The sequence below is a fragment of the Argentina silus genome, assembly GCF_951799395.1.
Source record: "Argentina silus genome assembly, chromosome: 3".
NCBI classification, from domain to species: Eukaryota; Metazoa; Chordata; class Actinopteri; order Argentiniformes; family Argentinidae; genus Argentina; species Argentina silus.
Window position 1 is genome coordinate 19,777,953 of NC_139657.1, and position 17,558 is coordinate 19,795,510.

Below are 17,558 nucleotides of genomic sequence, written 5' to 3' on the forward strand. Positions count from 1 at the left end.
TTGATTCTCTGATCGATAAGTCACCTCAAGATCATTGTCATTGAGATTAGTGGAGGTGGAGATGACTTGAACTAATAATAGGTAAGTGGAGTAGAACTGAGCTCAGTAAAAGTAGCACTTCTTGACTTGATCTTGATTTAGGGGGCCAGTCATCTCACTCAAGTATTGCTTCAGTGTCTCTGGCACTAGTAAATCATCTCACTATTTCCCTCAGTTATTCACAATGTGATAGACTGTGACTGTAAATATTGATTTCTTTGCTCACAATTACTTTCACATCTACTATAATTAGGTTGTCAGAGAGCTACTTCCCCACTTCTTTGAATTCCACATGTCATGTTAATGGCTGTTTCCACCATCTTCTACTAGCCTCTTTGCTGAGTAATTATAGCACTATACAGAGCTGTAATGTCATAGAAAAATAATGGGAGTGATTGACCTTACTAAATAGCTGGCGGTAGAGTGTTGTATTATCAAGGCAATATGCATCATTATTGTACCATTGGTTACAGTCATTGGCACAGAATGAATAGTGTGTGATTGAATGCTTTATTGGCTGCTTTACTTACTAAGAGTGAATATGAGCCCCTACTCTCATAAAATCAATGACGCACAGGCTGATTTCTCTAAGTGGAGTTTGGATATGTATCCTGGGACAATCAGGAATGATTGGTCAATTTGTATACCATTTAAAACCCCGATTCCTGGCAGCTGGTATTGTAAACAACAGGCAGGTGGAGGTATTGGGTAGAGAGTTAAAGATTAGACTGTTTGCTATTGGATGGGATGGGAAGATGTGATTGGGGTAGCTTAGTGGGGTGTTATAAACTGTTTGACTGAAGTAACACTGGTTCTGATTGGAAAAGGATGGGAACCGTCTGCTTCATCCTACTCCTCATCACAGTCCAGGATTTCTTAGAGGGGAGTGTCTCGCTGTACTGGAAGGCTGCACATCACAAGGCTCACTTAGGGCCCTTATTCAGTGGCACTCAATGAAATGCGCTGAGTCAGAGCCATGGATGCTATCTTTATTCATTACTGTCACAGCAGTATGAATGTGATATTGATATCCCAGCAGGGTCATCTTAGTCAAATCCTCTGTCCTTAGTACTAAACCAGGAACATCCTGTTATTGACATAACCATCTATGCTACCATCTGGTCCAAGCCACACTGCAGAGTAGCATATGCTGTTAGCTACGTTGGTTCTGCCTCTGCTCTTGGTTCAAGAGAGGCCCTCCCTCACATATAATTAATTTAAAAAGGTCTGAAGCTGTTAAGGATACAATTGACAAAATTAAGGAAATAAGGGGGGTTGCATAATAGGATTTCAGTGAATGAATCTGTGGGTCCTGCCATTGGAGTGTATCCGAGAATTCTGGTCTTGTTTTGAAGTGGATGCCAGCCCCAGAGTGGGTGAAGAGCATGTATTTCATTTTATAGAGAGTATAAGAAAGCTTAAGAGAGAGAAGATCAGTTGTACAACTCATGTCGAGTCATGTTCCACAGAATTGATTGTCCAATCAGAACTCTCCAAATAAATGTTGCCTCATTGAACAGCCTAAGGTGTACCAGTATGACTGTTCACAGTTGAATGGACTTATAGGCCCATATTGTTTGTGTATATAGTGTAGTCATGTTTTTACTCAGGGCTATTACTAATCGTTTTCACACTTTTATGTAGGTTGACTTAGTTTTGGCTGATGTGTTTCATCCATATTTGGTTGTTTATCCAGATGTATGCATGTTGTTGCACTTAGATTATGTGATTGCCAACAGGATAGATGGTTATAATGCTGTAGTTTAAACCTTAAAACTGAAAAGAGGGGAGAGAATACTTGTTATTGTCAACTGTTATTGTCAACATTTTAGCCTTATCTGAAATTACCTGTCTTGAGAGTGATAAAAAGTCTTTATACTCAGCCTTTGTCTTACATACACAGCCCGAAGAGAAAAACCTGACATCTAATGGTTTGATTTAATTTCCCATTACCCACAAAACTAACAAATTGAAAGCTTTCTTGCTGTTGTGTCCCCCTCTCCAGTGTGCAGAAACTGAGTGAGTTCTTCTCCAGTGATGAGATTGGAGAGGAGCAGGAGCCCACAGCTCCTGTTCCATCTGGCCCCAACAACCGCAACAAGTACCAGGCTGTGGTGAGAACATACACACACACACACACACACACACACACACACACACACACACACACACACACACACACACACACACACACACACACACACACACACACCCTGCCCAGGCAAAAGTCCAGCTACTCTCTGACATCACGCACATTACTGTTCTCACTCACAGGCTCATTCGTTTTTTTATTCACTGTCTCTCCTTACTGTATGTTGTGTCCTCCTCCCTCCACCTTAACCACACACACACTCTCACCACCTCTACTACCACCACTCCCACCTCCTCTCTCTCACTGGGGCATTCATACTGTTAGCCCTCTTCTAAACCATGCCCGCCCCCCTCCCTCCGAACCCCTCAGCCCCTGAAGGTGGTGAACAGGAAGCGACACCCCAGGGAAGAGTGGTGCAACTATGGAACTCAGACCTCCAACCATGAGGGGGACATGGCTCCCCAGGAGGAGGACCAGGATCTCTGCATAAGGGTGAGTTTCACATGGATGGATGGATGGATGGATGGATGGATGGATGGATGGATGGATGGATGGATGGATGGATGGATGGACAAATGGACAGATGGATGGATGGAGGAATGGATAGACGGATAGACAAATGGACGGATGGATGGATGGATGGATGGATACAATTAGGTTCAGTCCATCTCTCTGTTTCATCAGTATGCTGCTGGGGCTGTCCCTACTCGTCCTGTCTGACTGTTTATTTGTGTTCAGATTATGTTACAGAGGCAGTATTGAGTGATGAGTCCATCTTTGACATTTTGCTTCGGTCGATATGTCTGTGTGATGTTTTCTCCAGATAACGAGTGGGTATTTCACCTGGACAGACGGACCTGCCACCCTGTCAAATGTCGACATCAAGGTTCCTTATGGTGAGGCTCTAGTGTTAATAAGTGATATTAGAAATAGCTATTTTAGATCATAATATTAGACTTTGGTTTCTTGCTAACTACAATGCTCTATGCCTTGCTCTCTTCTGTGTGTGTGTGTGTGTGTGTGTGTGTGTGTCGGTGTCGGTGTTGGTGTCGGTGTCTCAGGTCAGCTGACCATGATCGTGGGCCAGGTGGGTTGTGGGAAGTCGTCTCTGCTGCTGGCAGCGTTGGGAGAGATGCAGAAGGTCTCTGGGAGTGTCACCTGGAACAGGTAACATGCACCTCACTCACACCCATCAGGCATTAGTTCCTCTGACTTAATCAGCATTGACATTTGAACTACATTATTAAAGATGTTTTTCCTGTCCATCTTGCCCGGTTTATAGAATGCAAAAGGATATGGACAGAATTACAAAGAGTATTTACAAATAGATCCTAGCTCATATGAAGCCCATTCCCATGGCTGAAAGGTTAAATGGTGAATGAGAATTGATTAAAGTCCCTGCTTGCTGTGATCGATAGGAGGGCGAGCGTTTACGAGCGTGTTACCTCTCTTAGCATTGTTAAATGTCCTGTGTTGCACTGCCAACGTGTAGTAATTAGTCTGTCTCAGGGGGAGGGAGAGAGAATGCATTTGTTTTATGTGTTTGGAGACAGGGATAAATACTGTGCAGCTTCCAAGGCTATTTAATTAACATCAATACTGCTTCTCCAAGTTCCCCTCTTGACATGAAACTGCAGTGTAATGTAATTAGATTCACGGCTTGTTTAAATAGAGCTTATGTTGCAGATTTCTCAAATGCTGAGACACTTAAGAGATGAAAGGACAGTTGGAGTGTCAAGATGGTTTCTCACACTTGAAGGAAGGACTTACAGGCTGTCTTACTGACTCTAGTCTGAGTACTTTACATAGACTTTATGTACTGTAGCTTGGTAGCTCTGTGAAAGGTGGGGTATGGAGGGCAACTTTAAAGAGCACCTATCACCTCTGTGAATGGCCACCTGCCATGGTCAGACTACTGTCTACTGTCTATCTCTTGATATGTTTATTAAGACCAATTCCCCTGTTTAGATTGGCACTGTCTCCTGGCCAGCCAAACAAACCCAATCCTGGCCTCGTGCCAAGACAAAGCTGGCACACCCACAAATATTCGCATTCTACACCCTGCATCACCCCAGAGATGGACAAAGGATCAGCCGTTTAATTCTAAGACGCCATAAAGTGTTTAAATGGGATGTTTAGAGGGGACCATTACTGTTGGAGATTAGGAGCTGTTGGCCCAAATCCTGGATATTGAGTAGTTGTAGCTTTGAAATGTTGTGTCAGATCTTTTTTGTGGGATATTTTCGCCATCATAATTGTCATCAATCACCTAACAGTAAACACTCTGATGATGAAGCGTAGAGTAATCTGTATGGATTAGTCTCAACATGGAGTCTCTGTGTTGACCTCAAAGCATTTTCACTATACTGTCATCACACTCTTTATCTTTACATACGTTAGACAGCATGCCACGTGTGTAATCCCTCTCCCACCGGATTCCCCTAGTCTCCCCCTCCTCCTCACCCCTGTGCCAGGCCCCCAGGAGGGAGTCGACCTTGTGTTCCAAGTATGGCAGAGCGCATGCACAGAGTTACTGAGATGACTTTGAGGAGCACTGTGTAGATCTGTATTTAGTCTCTGGTCTATGGAAAATTCAATCATAGCTGATATTTAGTATAGCAGGAATAGAATAGAATTGAGTAGAATAGGATATAGTAGAATACAGTAGCATAGTCTCTATTAAGGACTCAATCATTAGGTTGATACCAACTATGGTCATGAATAGAATAGAATAGAATAGAATAGAATAGATCTATAAGACATGTTTGAGTGTTAATGAGAGGAGTGTTGAGATAGTCATTTGGGCTGAGAGAGTCTGAGATGATGGCGCCTCATAGTTAGAATGTATCATTATCAGGCGTGGTCATCAGGAAAGACTCAGACCATTAATCCTCTCCTCCCTGATCTGTCCCTTTATGTTTTAATGGGGACAACGACAGAATCCGTGGGAGAAAATCCTTCTACATTACCAATACCATTGTAGTGTTGTCTGAAGATTTCAATGAATTTCTTCGGGTATTTTTCAGTTAAGAATGGTTCTATCTTTTGCCTTTGCGGATGCTGCCTTTGCGATAATGGTCTTTATCATTCCCATTTTGCTCCCAGTTCCCTGTACACCCTGACACACATGAAGAATAAAATTACCCTGTCATGATAGGGAGACCAAGATGAAAGCAGCAGGCTATCATTAGCTCTAATAGGTTGATTATCCTGTGGGAACACAATGACACAGCCATCTCTCCATGAAGTCTTATCGAAAGACCTTGTTATGGGTCATTAGCTATCAACCTGATGGGGTGATTTTCCACAGTGCTTTGGTTGGGAGCTTCAAAGTACACTGTTGGAAACGGTCTAACTTTGTTGTTACTTTTGATGGGACTTCACTTTGAATGTACTGTAATTAGATTTTAGGTGGGTCACTGATAAAGTAGGGTGGATTAAATTAGGGGAGTGATACATTGATTTTATTCAGGGTTAAACAAGACAAACAGTGTTGTGTTCATTGGAAGGATAACACATGGAAGTATTATACTGTATATCTAACTTCTAACATTTATATCCACAATCATCCATGGTGGAAGCAGGTCTGATCAGATGTTTAAAAACAGTTGTTTGATCCTAATGTTTTAAAGGGCTATCTTGTTGCCGTTTGTCACAGAGTCACAAAGACCTTGATCCTCTTAGCTTATTTGGGGTTTAGCACCTCCTCAATACAATAAATTGCTTGTGTTTGTTTGTGTGTCTCTGTGTGTGTGTGTGTTTGTGTGTGTGTGTGTGTGTGTGTGTGTGTGTGTGTGTGTGTGTGTGTGTGTGTGTGTGTGTGTGTGTGTGTGGCATGCATACTAAGGGTTCTTAAATGTCACTTCCCCGGAACACTCAGTGACAGCTGTGTTCTCTGGTATTGTCCTCGAGTGGTGGCCATTTTAAATGTTTTTGGTGTTAAACCCACACATCATTAATACACTGTCCTAGGACCTCCAGGAAATGTGACAACTTGTCAAAGCTAAAAATAGAACACAGCTCCTAACGGGCATGTGCAAAGCCAATCAGATGTCAATGAAGGGGGGCACAGCAAGTAATACTAGTGGCATCAAAGGTCAAAGAATGTTCTTATCGAAAAATATTGTTATTTAAAATCTTTGAGCTGGCATACCTACTCAGTAGTATCTGTAAAAAAGCATAGAATACAAGTTTGTGAAATATTGTTGTTATTCATACTTTTCCCCTCTTGACCTCTGTTTTTTCTTTCCGTTTATGCAGCCTGCCCAACCTGGACTCTGAGGGAGATGAGAGGTAGGTGCTCAGACTCAGTAGAGAGAGGAGGCAATACACTAATACTGTATATGGCATAAACTAGAGGTAAAGGACAATAGGAAATGCACACACACGCACACACACACACACACACATGCACGCACGCACGCACGCATGCACACACACACACACACACACACATCACTTCCTCTCATGAATAAACAGTGGGAACATTTCAATGCACCATAGATCACTGTCACAGAGGCTCACCAGACCATATATCTTCTGTCACTGCAGGGCCGGTGACCCGTGTGTGTGTGTGTGTGTGTGTGTGTGTGTGTGTGTGTGTGTAACCTGTAATGCACTATATTTTCCAGTGAGCCTTTACTCAACTATTGATGTTTTTTTTATAATCCAAAACAAATTGAAAAGCTCATGTATTATTCATGAGCTTGTATTGCTCTGTAATGAATGGGTCTGAGTTTAGTGCCTCTTTACTGTCTCACTTAAGTGCACAACATAATTATGGCCACACTTACAGTAACATTAAAATACACAAATAAGGTTCAGTATGTAACATTCAAGCTTCATAAAAGATTCCTAAAGGTTGTAATGACTATGTTTAATCAGTAGTGATCACGAAATGAGATATATATGAGAAATATTTCATTTACGAACGCTGTTTTGATCCAGAAAAGGCGCCTTCTAAAATGGGTACTCCACCCGACACTCGGTTTGCATTCAAACATGTTGTTACTCCCAGGAGTTTTCTTGGGGAGTGGATTTTCGCCTTTTTGTCTCTAGTGGCTGCCTCTTCGAATCGTGCGCACATGCTGAAACACAACAGCTAATGTCCAACACGGCAAGTCAGTCTTTTATTTTTTATAATAATACTATTATTATTATTAGAGAGGATTTTGTTTGGAAATTCAAACTGAATTTCGCCATGGTGGCAGATTTCCAACAAGTCCCAAATCAACCCTTAGCCTATTACATTTTTCATACAGTAGATATCAAATCAAATCAAATGTTATTTATATAGCACATGTTGTACATAAATGCAATGTGCTTCACAAGTTATAATAAGGCACATACAGTATGAACAGATATGACAGGATTGGATCAGTGTAAGCAGCATGGTTTCAGATTCACCTTTATCTCTCGTAGACTCGGTTGAGTTAACACCATATTGTTTAAACCCATCCGTTCTTTTGAGATCTGCTGAAGGGCTTGATGCAGTGTGGGACTGGGTGTAAGGACTGGAACACAGTGCCATGACGCCATGTCTGTGGCATTCCTCTGTCTGAACTGAACCTGTCATCAGAGAGAGCTGTTCTGACTAGGATCAGAGGCTGCTTATCAACCCCAGACAGGAACGCCCCCAGAATAACCCAGCCTCCTTCCCCACTCCTCCTCTCTCATTGCCTCTCTTTCTCTCTCTCCACCTCCTCTCTCATTTCCCCGGGTCATCCTCTTATGAAGATGGGAGCCTCAGCCAAGGACAGGCGGATCCTGTCACCCCTGGCACAGAGGGGCTCAGATTACTCCCTCAATCAAAGCAGTGTGTGTGTGTGTGTGTGTGTGTGTGTGTGTGTGTGTGTGTGTGTGTGTGTGTGTGTGTGTGTGTGTGTGTGTGTGTGGTGTGTGTGCGTCCAGCTGGGGTGCTTCCTACCCTCCAACAAGCAAGTTATCTTATATGCCATGTTGATAATAGGTTCCACTTCCCCAGTGTAAATTGTCAATAGCAGAAAAACAACAACAAACACACAACAAAACCAAATCTACATGCATTGTAGCAGTGATGTTTACAGCAATTTAAAAGAACTCTAACTGTTCTATGATCAGAGTGTGTCAGAGTCTCGAGTGCTTGTTGAGTCTGCAAATTACAGCAAGTAATAGGGGGTTTATTTTTAGGCCAATGTTAGACGTGCTCATGTAGGGCAGTGAGGGGCTTGTTTGGTTTGTGTTGCAAACCAAGTATATGCATTACTTCCATGGTAAGGCCATACAAACCTGATTCATTGTTTAACGAATACTGCCCTTCACAAAAATACAAAAATAAAATTTAAAAAGATGATAAATTATTAATTTGGTTAATACATAGTTTTCTGATTGGGCTGGCCCAAAACATGGGCGAAGTAGTCGATCACATAAGGCCCCCAAGATAAAATACTTATTTGTTATTATTTTCTAGTTGTTATATTCACCAGGTACAGTATGAGCAGAGAATGTACAGTATATACAGGAGAACTCCCACTCCTGCAAAACATTTGATTTTGTACCAGCAGGGAGTGCTAAAGAGAGTAAGGGAAAATAAATGGGCTCCAATGGAGATGTAAAAAAAAGAAAATAGGTTTTCGAAAATCATTTTATATATTAAAAGGCAATCTGACTTATTTCCAAGGACAGGATACCTGGGGCAAAACGTAATTGATGATGGCTTACTTGCATTCCAAGTGCTTTCATGCATTTTTAATTTAACACCAAAACGAATCATATATATATATTTTCTAATATTTAAAAAAATTTGATGAACAAGGGTATAACATAATTGACAATCATTACTGAAGTAGTAATTATTAATTGCAAAGGTGGAGTAATAGAATATTAATATTCATGGTATCGTCAATAACCGTAATTAGTCATCATGACTAACCCTAACCCTAACTGCCTTGGAGGACTAGGTGTCATAAATGTAAGCCAACTATCATTGTTATTTAGTAGTACTTCAAAAGTAATAAAAAAATAAAATGGAATAAAAAAATAACTATTGACCATGCCAAAAGAGTTGAAAAGAAAAGTTAAATTCTGGCTTTACTGGCAGAGGGATACAGTGAGGATACAGTGAGCGTCAGGTTGCTTCCATCCTTAAAATTTCAAAGACGGCGGTTCATAAGAACAAGGTCAAGCAGCAGTCATTAGGGACAACAAAGCTACAGACCGGCAGAGGGTGAAAACGACTCTCCACTCACCGGGATGACCACCAACTCATTTGAATGTCATTCAACAACCGTAGGATGACATCAAGTGACCTACAAAAAGAATGGCAAACGGCAGCTGGGGTGAAGTGCACGGCGAGGACGGTTCGAAACAGGCTCCTAGGGGCAGGGCTGAAGTCGTGCAAAGCTAGAAAAAAGTCCTTCATCAATGAGAAGCAAAGAAGAGCCAGACTGAGGTTCGCAAAAGGCCATAAGGATTGGACTGTAGAGGACTGCAGTAAGGTCATCTTCTCTGATGAGTCCAATTTTCAGCTTTGCACAACACCTGGTTGTCTAATCGGTAGACGGAGACCTGGAGAGGCCTACAAGCCACAGTGTCTTGCACCTACTGTGAAATATGGTGGAGGATCGGTGATGATTTGGGGGTGCTTCAGCAAGGCTGGAATCGGGCAGATTTGTCTTTGTGAAGGACGCATGAATCAAGCCACAACAAAGTTGTCCTGGAAGAAAACTTGCTTCCTTCTGCTCTGACAATGTTCCCCAAATCTGAGGATTGTTTTTTCCAGCAGGACAATGCTCCATGCCACACAGCCAGGTCAATCAAGGTGTGGATGGAGGACCACCAGATCAAGACCCTGTCATGGCCGGCCCAATCTCCGGACCTGAACCCCATTGAAAACCTCTGGAATGTGATCAAGAGGAAGATGGATGGTCACAAGCCATCAAACAAAGCCGAGCTGCTTGAATTTTTGCGCCAGGAGTGGCATAAAGTCACCCAACAGCAATGTGAAAGACTGATGGAGAGCATGCCAAGACGCATGAAAGCTGTGATTGTAAATCAGGGTTATTCCACCAAATATTGATTTCTGAAGTTAAAACATTAGTATTGTGTTGTTTAATATGAACTTGTTTTCTTTGCATTATTCAAGATCTGAAAACACTGCATCTTTTTTGTTATTTTGACCAGTTGTCATTTTCTGCAAATAAATGCTCTAAATAACAATATTTTTATTTGGAAATGTTGTCAGTAGTTTATAGAATAAAAGTAAAATATATATCATATTTTGTAGCTCAACTAGTTTAGTGCTGTTCAATGCAAGATAGACACACTGGCTGGCTGAGATCTGTCTTAAAGGGGCAGTGTTGTATTTTAGGAAAGACAGAAGTGCATGTTATTTCATCATTAGGCTACAATTCAATATGATCCATACGGTAGGTTTCAGGTCAAACATGGCCGATGTTTAAACAGCAACATCTTCATTAAAACCACAGTCTGTCATTTTCCCAGTAATTTCAAATAATGTATACTGTATAGGCCTACCCCTGGATTTGGATAAATATGACTTATAAATAGCAAATGTGATGTAATTACTACTAGGGAATAATAATAATAACAACTAGGGATCTCTAATTTGTTAATTTTTATGTATTTAATAATCAGACTGAAATGATCGGTATGACTTCACACCTCAACACTTAAATAACACTTATTTTCACACTTCAAATAAGGTAATCAGTGTGTGTGTGTGCGTGTGTGTGTGCCTGCGTGTATGTGTGTATTTGTCTTTGCAGTCCTACAGACAAGGTTGCATCTGGCGAAGGCGATATCAGGTGAGCACACACAACATGACTCCTGTCCTGCCAGATGGTCACTATGGAGATGATGTATTCACTGTTATCTACAGAACAGAACAATACAACTGCTATCTGGAAAATACACTGAAGTGACTCCATAAACAAGATATTCCCCTGCTTTGCCATTTGTTATTGAACAATGCTGAAGGAAAATCAATTAAAAAAACAACAAAAGCAAGTGTGTGTGTCCTTGTGCGTCATCAAGAGGAGAAATCTATGGACAGCTTTGGTTGAGGTGAACAGGGTGATTAGTAAGACTGATGTAGTGTGCCAAATATCTCGACATCCTGCAGTGTAGTAAAATGTGTAGTAAATTGGAGTGTGCACTGGTTGACTGGTTCTTTTGTACTGTACTTTCTATACCACAATTCATCTTGACACCTGCTGATATGTGTGTTCGCTGTGTTTGTCTGGCAGGAAGAGAGACTCTGTTGCCTATGCTTCCCAGAAGCCCTGGCTCCTGAATGCCACATTAGTGGACAACATCACCTTTGAGATGCCCATGATCAAACCCAGGTGAGTTTAGAGTACTGATGTAATCACATGTAAATCATCTATTTAATCAGCTTAATATATTATTGGTCACAAACTATGTGACCAATATCTATAAGCAGTTCGATGGGCAGACCTTCAAATAAAGTATTAACAAACACTACAGAACACAAAGATTGCACCCACATTTGATATTGTTATATCAAATAGTAATAGAACCTCTTCATATTAAACCTCTTTGGTCAGACATACTATACAGCATATCCCCAATGAAACATCCAAGAGGCCAGTGAAAAGTCCTAAGGCCTCAATAAGAGCACACAAGTGAACTATCTTGGCATGGGCATCCAGGCCTAAGAGTTCTTTGACCGCTGGTTCAATTAATTCTAAAGATGTTTCCCTATTTTGTCAATGTGGAGGGTTCCTGCCCTGTCACCCAGACCTCCCTAGCAGTGGCACAACACCATATGCTGTTTTTCCCTGCCAGTGGATGGGTACGGCACACACGTTTCTGTATCCTCACAACAAATGGTTTCCCAGAGAGGCTGGTTGCGTGTGTTTATGGTCCTCACTACTCTTTGTGCCTAATGGACTGTCCTTAAAAAAAAGAAATTTAATGGAACCCTGCTTTGTTGCTATGGAGACATTATATAAAAGAGGGATGTTTACCCACTCCCACTGTTTCCTTCTCTGCCCACTGTCTACTGTCTCCTTCTCTCTCTCTCTCTCTCTCTGGCTGTCCCCTGTCTCTCTATCCCTCTCTACCCCACTGTCACTTCCCATCCACCTTAGTGCAATGATACAGTTTCTCTCTCTCATCTCTCTCTCTCTTTCTCATTGCTCTTTTTCTCTCTCCCTCCCCCTCTCATCCCTCATCTCTCTCACCCCCCCCCCCCCTCTCACTCTCTCTCTTATAGTGCATTGGTTCAGCCCATCGGGAGCTACAGTGTTCCTAGAAGCTCTTTGTTTCTATTCTCCTCTTTGGGGTATTCTGGAGCTATACTGAACAGCATCTCTATGAAGTTGTTTGGCGAATCATGTTTTCTGTGAATGTTTTCTGTTGCTGCACATACAATAAGATTGTTTGGACTTCTGTTCAGATATGTTTTGTGTTCATATAGTTACCATAAAACTCCATGAATTACCATGGTCTTGTAGCTACTATGTGGCAGACTTAGTATATTCTGACTCAACCAAGCCTCTTGGCTTTTGGTGCAGCATATAGAGTTGAGGGTCATAATCTCAATACCAGCCAGTGCAGCCTCTGGCAACTACACCCCGACTTTGCTGCAAAATCGTTTGTCCACTCACCTTAAGTCTCACTAGAAAGTTAATGACCATTACATCACTGCTGTGTAAAAATTACACAACTACAAATCAGTCATGCTCTCCTGACTATGGACTCTTATTGACAGAGCAGCCATTTTCGGTCTTTCCTAATGTCACCTAAAGTCACATTGTCTTTGTTGTGTTGCCTTCTCTGTGCTTTCCAGATACAATGCTGTCATTGAGGCCTGCTCCCTACAACCTGATATTGACATACTGCCACAGGGAGACCAGACTGAGATAGGAGAGAGGGTCAGTCTGTGTGTGTGTGTGTGTGTGTGTGTGTGTGTGTGTGTGTGTGTGTGTGTGAGTAATAGACTGAGACAGGAGCAAGGATCAGTGTCCCCCCCCCCTCTATGTTTGTATAGATGTCCTTTGATGCTGAAACATGTTGGTTTTTGACAACAAGGATTTAAGAAGCACCTTTTCTTGAACTTTCATTTCTCCTAAAGAGTGGTTGAATATTTCTTGCACATAAGCTAACTGACTAACTAACTGTTCAGGGCTTGTGTGTGTGTGTGTGTGTGTGTGTGTGTGTGTGTGTGCGTGTGCGTGTGCGTGTGCGTGTGCGTGTGCGTGTGTGTGTGTGCGTGCGTTTGTTTCTGTCCGGTAGTGAATAATGCAACACAACTGAACCTTTAAAAGCTAAGAACTGGAATAGTAGTCTGCCCTCAGGGAGAGGTCCTGACACAATCTCTCTCTTTCTCTCTCTCTCTTTCTCTCTCTCTCTCTCTCTCTCTCTCTCTCTCTCTCTCTCGCTCTCTCTACAGGGTATCATTCTTTCAGGGGGACAGAGGCAGCGCATCAGTGTGGCCAGAGCCCTGTACCAACAGACCAATGTAGTCTTTCTGGTGAGTCTACATCAGCTGACTCAGGTCAACAGGATAATGATTTGGTTTAGTTCTGGTAGCTCTACTAAAGTAATAGCAATAATACACATTATTCAAGTAAGGTCACCATACAGTACAGCAGTTCATTTAATGTATGGCACCTTTGCAAATTACCTTCTGCTCTTCAACTGCCATAGTTTTTTTGCATTCATTTTGTTACAAAAGGCTTTCCCCTCTCTTTAAACTTTCTATATTCCCTCTCTTTAACCTCTCTCTCCCTCTGTTGTCAGGACGACCCGTTCTCTGCCCTGGACATCCACCTGAGTGACCATCTGATGCAGGAGGGCATCCTCAAACTGCTGAAAGAGGAGAAGAGAACAGTGGTGCTGGTCACTCACAAACTGCAGTATCTACCACATGCAGACTGGGTAAGAGTGGTGTGTGTGTGTGTGTGTGTGTGTGTGTGTGTGTGTATGTGTGTGTGTGTGTGTGTGTGTGTGTGTGTGTGTGTGTGTGTGCGCGTGTGCACAGACTAAATTCTGATCTGTTTGACTTTCAGTTCCCCTTGAAATAGAGATGGTTTATTGTAATTGAATAAAGGTTTGATAAAGAATATATTCAATTACCTGTTCCTTCACCCTCCTCTCTCCTCCTCCCTCCCCAGATCATAGCAATGAAGGATGGGACCATCCAGACAGAAGGGACTCTGAAGGACATCCAGAACTCTGAGCCAGAGCTGTTTGAACAGTGGAAGACCCTCATGAACCGTCAGGACCAGGACTTTGAGAAGGTGAGGGGCTCCGGGAGAGGTCAGGCTCTCTTTAGCAATCTGCTATTGACCCAGGAGTATTTACATACAGTGTGTGTGTGTGTGTGTGTGTGTGTGTGTGTGTGTGTGTGTGTGTGTGTGTGTGTGTGTGTGTGTGTGTGTAAATATGCCTTAAATGTTGCAGAACCATTTCGCAGTAACTGGATGAGGTCAGCATTATTTAGACTTCATACTGACATTATATTTAAGGGTTAGACTTCTTCAGTGTTATTAAGATGTCAGTGTTTACTGTTAATACTAAAATGTCCTTATTCTTTTTCCAAAAACTAAATAAACGTTTTCAAGATATTAAAAATGTCCTCTATAATAGTCAGAAAATTCCCTCACAAAATCCCCTCACAAAATGTGAAGGTTAGTTACCGTCAGGTTGCAATTTCATTAGCAACTTTTTAACTCTATTTATCTTATACAATATTTTGATCTGATCGAGGAGTGCATGAGATGACAATTACTGTTAGTTGAACATCATCATAATCTCTTGTCTGCTTGAACCTGTTAATCAGCACCACCATCTCTATCCCCTCCCTTTCAGTAGTACCTGGCATTTTTGCCTTTGGTTTAAAAATAACTTCCATTTTCTTTCATACTACCCAAAACTCACTCTACCCCAACATCTAGTCTACAAATCTGTTTCATTCAACTCAACAACACCATTCTTCAACCCTTTACATGCTTTACATTGTTAAAGCCCTCTCAAGTCTCACCATCAAACACCTTTCTTTCACTCAAACAGTTTTTGTTTCTCTTGGTTAAACCTACTTCAAATTGTCCCTGGAAAATAAGCATCTAAGATATTGCCACTTACTTTTACACTCTTCTCTGTGACTACACTAAGCCTACCTTTTGCTGGGTGGCAGCTTACAGTGAAGTGCATTTACTTCTGATGTTTATTCTTCATATTCAACAGTCATTAACATGATTGCGTGCATGCGTGGTTACTTTGTTTTATCTGTTCCCTGACAATCTACCCAGCCGTCTGTGGCAGCTTTCCTTTTAAGATCATTAAAATTCTCTGTGGCAGACCATCTGAGGTCTTTGATAAGAAACTTGTGATATATACTCTTTCCAAGATATCTTAACCAATTAAGCTCCACCTTGCATTATGAGAGCTACATATGTACCTCCCGAGATATCTACACCCTTTGGCCCAAGGCTCCATCTCAAATATAAAACCGGATTAACGTTGGCATGTCCAAAAATGCTGCGAAGCTCAGGCGCACGAGGAATGAATCTCTCAACTATTAACTGGTAAACAAGTGGTGTAGTGTCACTCCACAGACTCTTAGATTTGGTATCCCTACCACAACCTCTGGTATCCCTATTACAGTCTTTTATATCCCTACCACAAGGCCTATCGCACACAGGCACACATCCAAGAGATTCTTTAATGTTCTATTACCCAAATGGGTGGGGTCACCTAAGAGGGACAAACGACATATTCACATCTAACTGGCCAAAGTTAGGTATGATATTATCAACATTTAGAGTTTGTCACTCAGATTTACAGTTTGTTTCCCAGCCTGCTCATGACGCCAAAGTCTGTTTGGATTCTTGGATTCAGGTGTGATGTGTGGAGTCAAGAGATGAGATGAGATCACCGGTGTCTTTCAATAATTGAATACGATGTGCACACAAGGGGGAGATACAGCAAACAGCAAACAGCAAACAGCAAAGCAGGAAGGATTTTTGAGGTGCTGAAGGCTGACCCTCAGTTTTAAGCTAAACTACAAGCAGTGGAAAAGTATCAGAGACAGTAAATCTAATGCTTGCTCAACCCCCCTTTTGCTCTCAGTCTTATCATATGGGTAGCCGGTGCCCATCGAGGTCAACATGTTTACCATGCTGTTTGGAAATGGCACCAGCAGCTTGGCCTAAGACAAAACAAATCCTTCTGTGGACAGAGACTGAGGGTCTGATCGAGCAGCCTATAACTGATCTGACAACTATAATACTAATGCATCATGTAACTTATTAATCTACCATAATCACTATTTCCATCAGTGTGTGTGTGTATGTGTGTTTGTGTGTGTGTGTGTTGTGCAGGAGACGGTGGAGAAGAGTATGACAGACCTGGAGAGGAAGAACCTGCGCAGGGTCATGTACGCTAGAGAGGCTGCAAAGACAGAGGAGGACGACGAAGGTGAGGGGTCACAGGCCATATCTCACCATAGTCTGTGTGTTTGTGTTTGTGTTTGTGTGTGTGCATGTGCGTGAGTGCGTGTGTGCTTCACCATAGAGATGGTATTGGCCAGGTGATGAGCAGTGCTTGGTTTCCTCCAGACGTGACACTTGGCATTCAGGCCAAAGAGTACAATCTTCATCAGACCAAGAATCTTGTTTGTCATGGTCCGAGAGTCCTTTAGGTGCCTTTTGGCAAACTCCAAGCGGGCTGTCATGTGCTTTTGGTGGAGTGCTACAGAGATGGTTGTCTTTCTAGAAGGTTCACCCATCTCCACAGAGGAACTCTGGAGCTCTGTCAGAGTGACCATTGGGTTCTTGGTCACCTCCCTGACCCCTTCTCCCCCTATTGCTCAGTTTGGCTGGGCGGCCAGCTCTAGGAAGAGTCTTGGTGGTTCCTAACTTCTTCCATTTAAGAAGGATGGAGGCTATTGTGTTCTTGGGGACCTTCAATACTTCCCCAGATCTGTGCCTAGACACAATCCTGTCTCAGAGGTCTACGGACAATTCCTTCAACCTCATGGCCTGGTTTTTGCTCTGACATGCACTGTCAACTGTGGGACCTTGTATAGACAGGTGTGTGCCGTTCCAAATCATGTCCAATCAATTGAATTTACCACAGGTGGACTCCAATCAAGTCGTAGAAACATCTCAAGGATGATCAATGGAAACAGGATGCACCTGAGCTCAATTTCGAGTGTCATAGCAAAGGGTCTGAATACTTATGTAAATGTGATATTTCAGTTTTTTATTTTTCATAAATTAGCAACAATTTCTAAAAACCTGTTTTCACTTTGTCATTATGGGGTATTGTGTGTAGATTTATGAGGAAAAAAATGAATTTGAAAAAATAATTTAATCCATTTTAGAATAAGGCTGTAACATAACAAAATGTGGAAAAAGTGAAGGGGTCTGAATACTTTCCACATGCACTGTATATCAGT

At 42.0% G+C, this 17,558-nt stretch overlaps 1 protein-coding gene across 1 annotated transcript in view; it reads left to right on the forward strand.

Annotated features, from left to right (window-relative positions):
- abcc8 (ATP-binding cassette, sub-family C (CFTR/MRP), member 8) overlaps positions 1 to 17,558 on the forward strand; it is a gene marked incomplete at its 5' end in the record, with an annotated part of 53,300 nt that overhangs the window by 24,572 nt on the left and 11,170 nt on the right. Inside the window, 12 exons of the mRNA XM_083665857.1 lie at positions 2,045 to 2,153; positions 2,501 to 2,623; positions 2,955 to 3,027; positions 3,193 to 3,298; positions 6,392 to 6,424; positions 10,897 to 10,935; positions 11,377 to 11,475; positions 12,945 to 13,029; positions 13,548 to 13,628; positions 13,898 to 14,035; positions 14,272 to 14,397; positions 16,480 to 16,576. Of these exons, the coding sequence (XP_083521983.1) occupies positions 2,045 to 2,153; positions 2,501 to 2,623; positions 2,955 to 3,027; positions 3,193 to 3,298; positions 6,392 to 6,424; positions 10,897 to 10,935; positions 11,377 to 11,475; positions 12,945 to 13,029; positions 13,548 to 13,628; positions 13,898 to 14,035; positions 14,272 to 14,397; positions 16,480 to 16,576 (1,109 nt within the window). The remainder of the gene's footprint in view (positions 1 to 2,044; positions 2,154 to 2,500; positions 2,624 to 2,954; positions 3,028 to 3,192; positions 3,299 to 6,391; positions 6,425 to 10,896; positions 10,936 to 11,376; positions 11,476 to 12,944; positions 13,030 to 13,547; positions 13,629 to 13,897; positions 14,036 to 14,271; positions 14,398 to 16,479; positions 16,577 to 17,558) is intronic.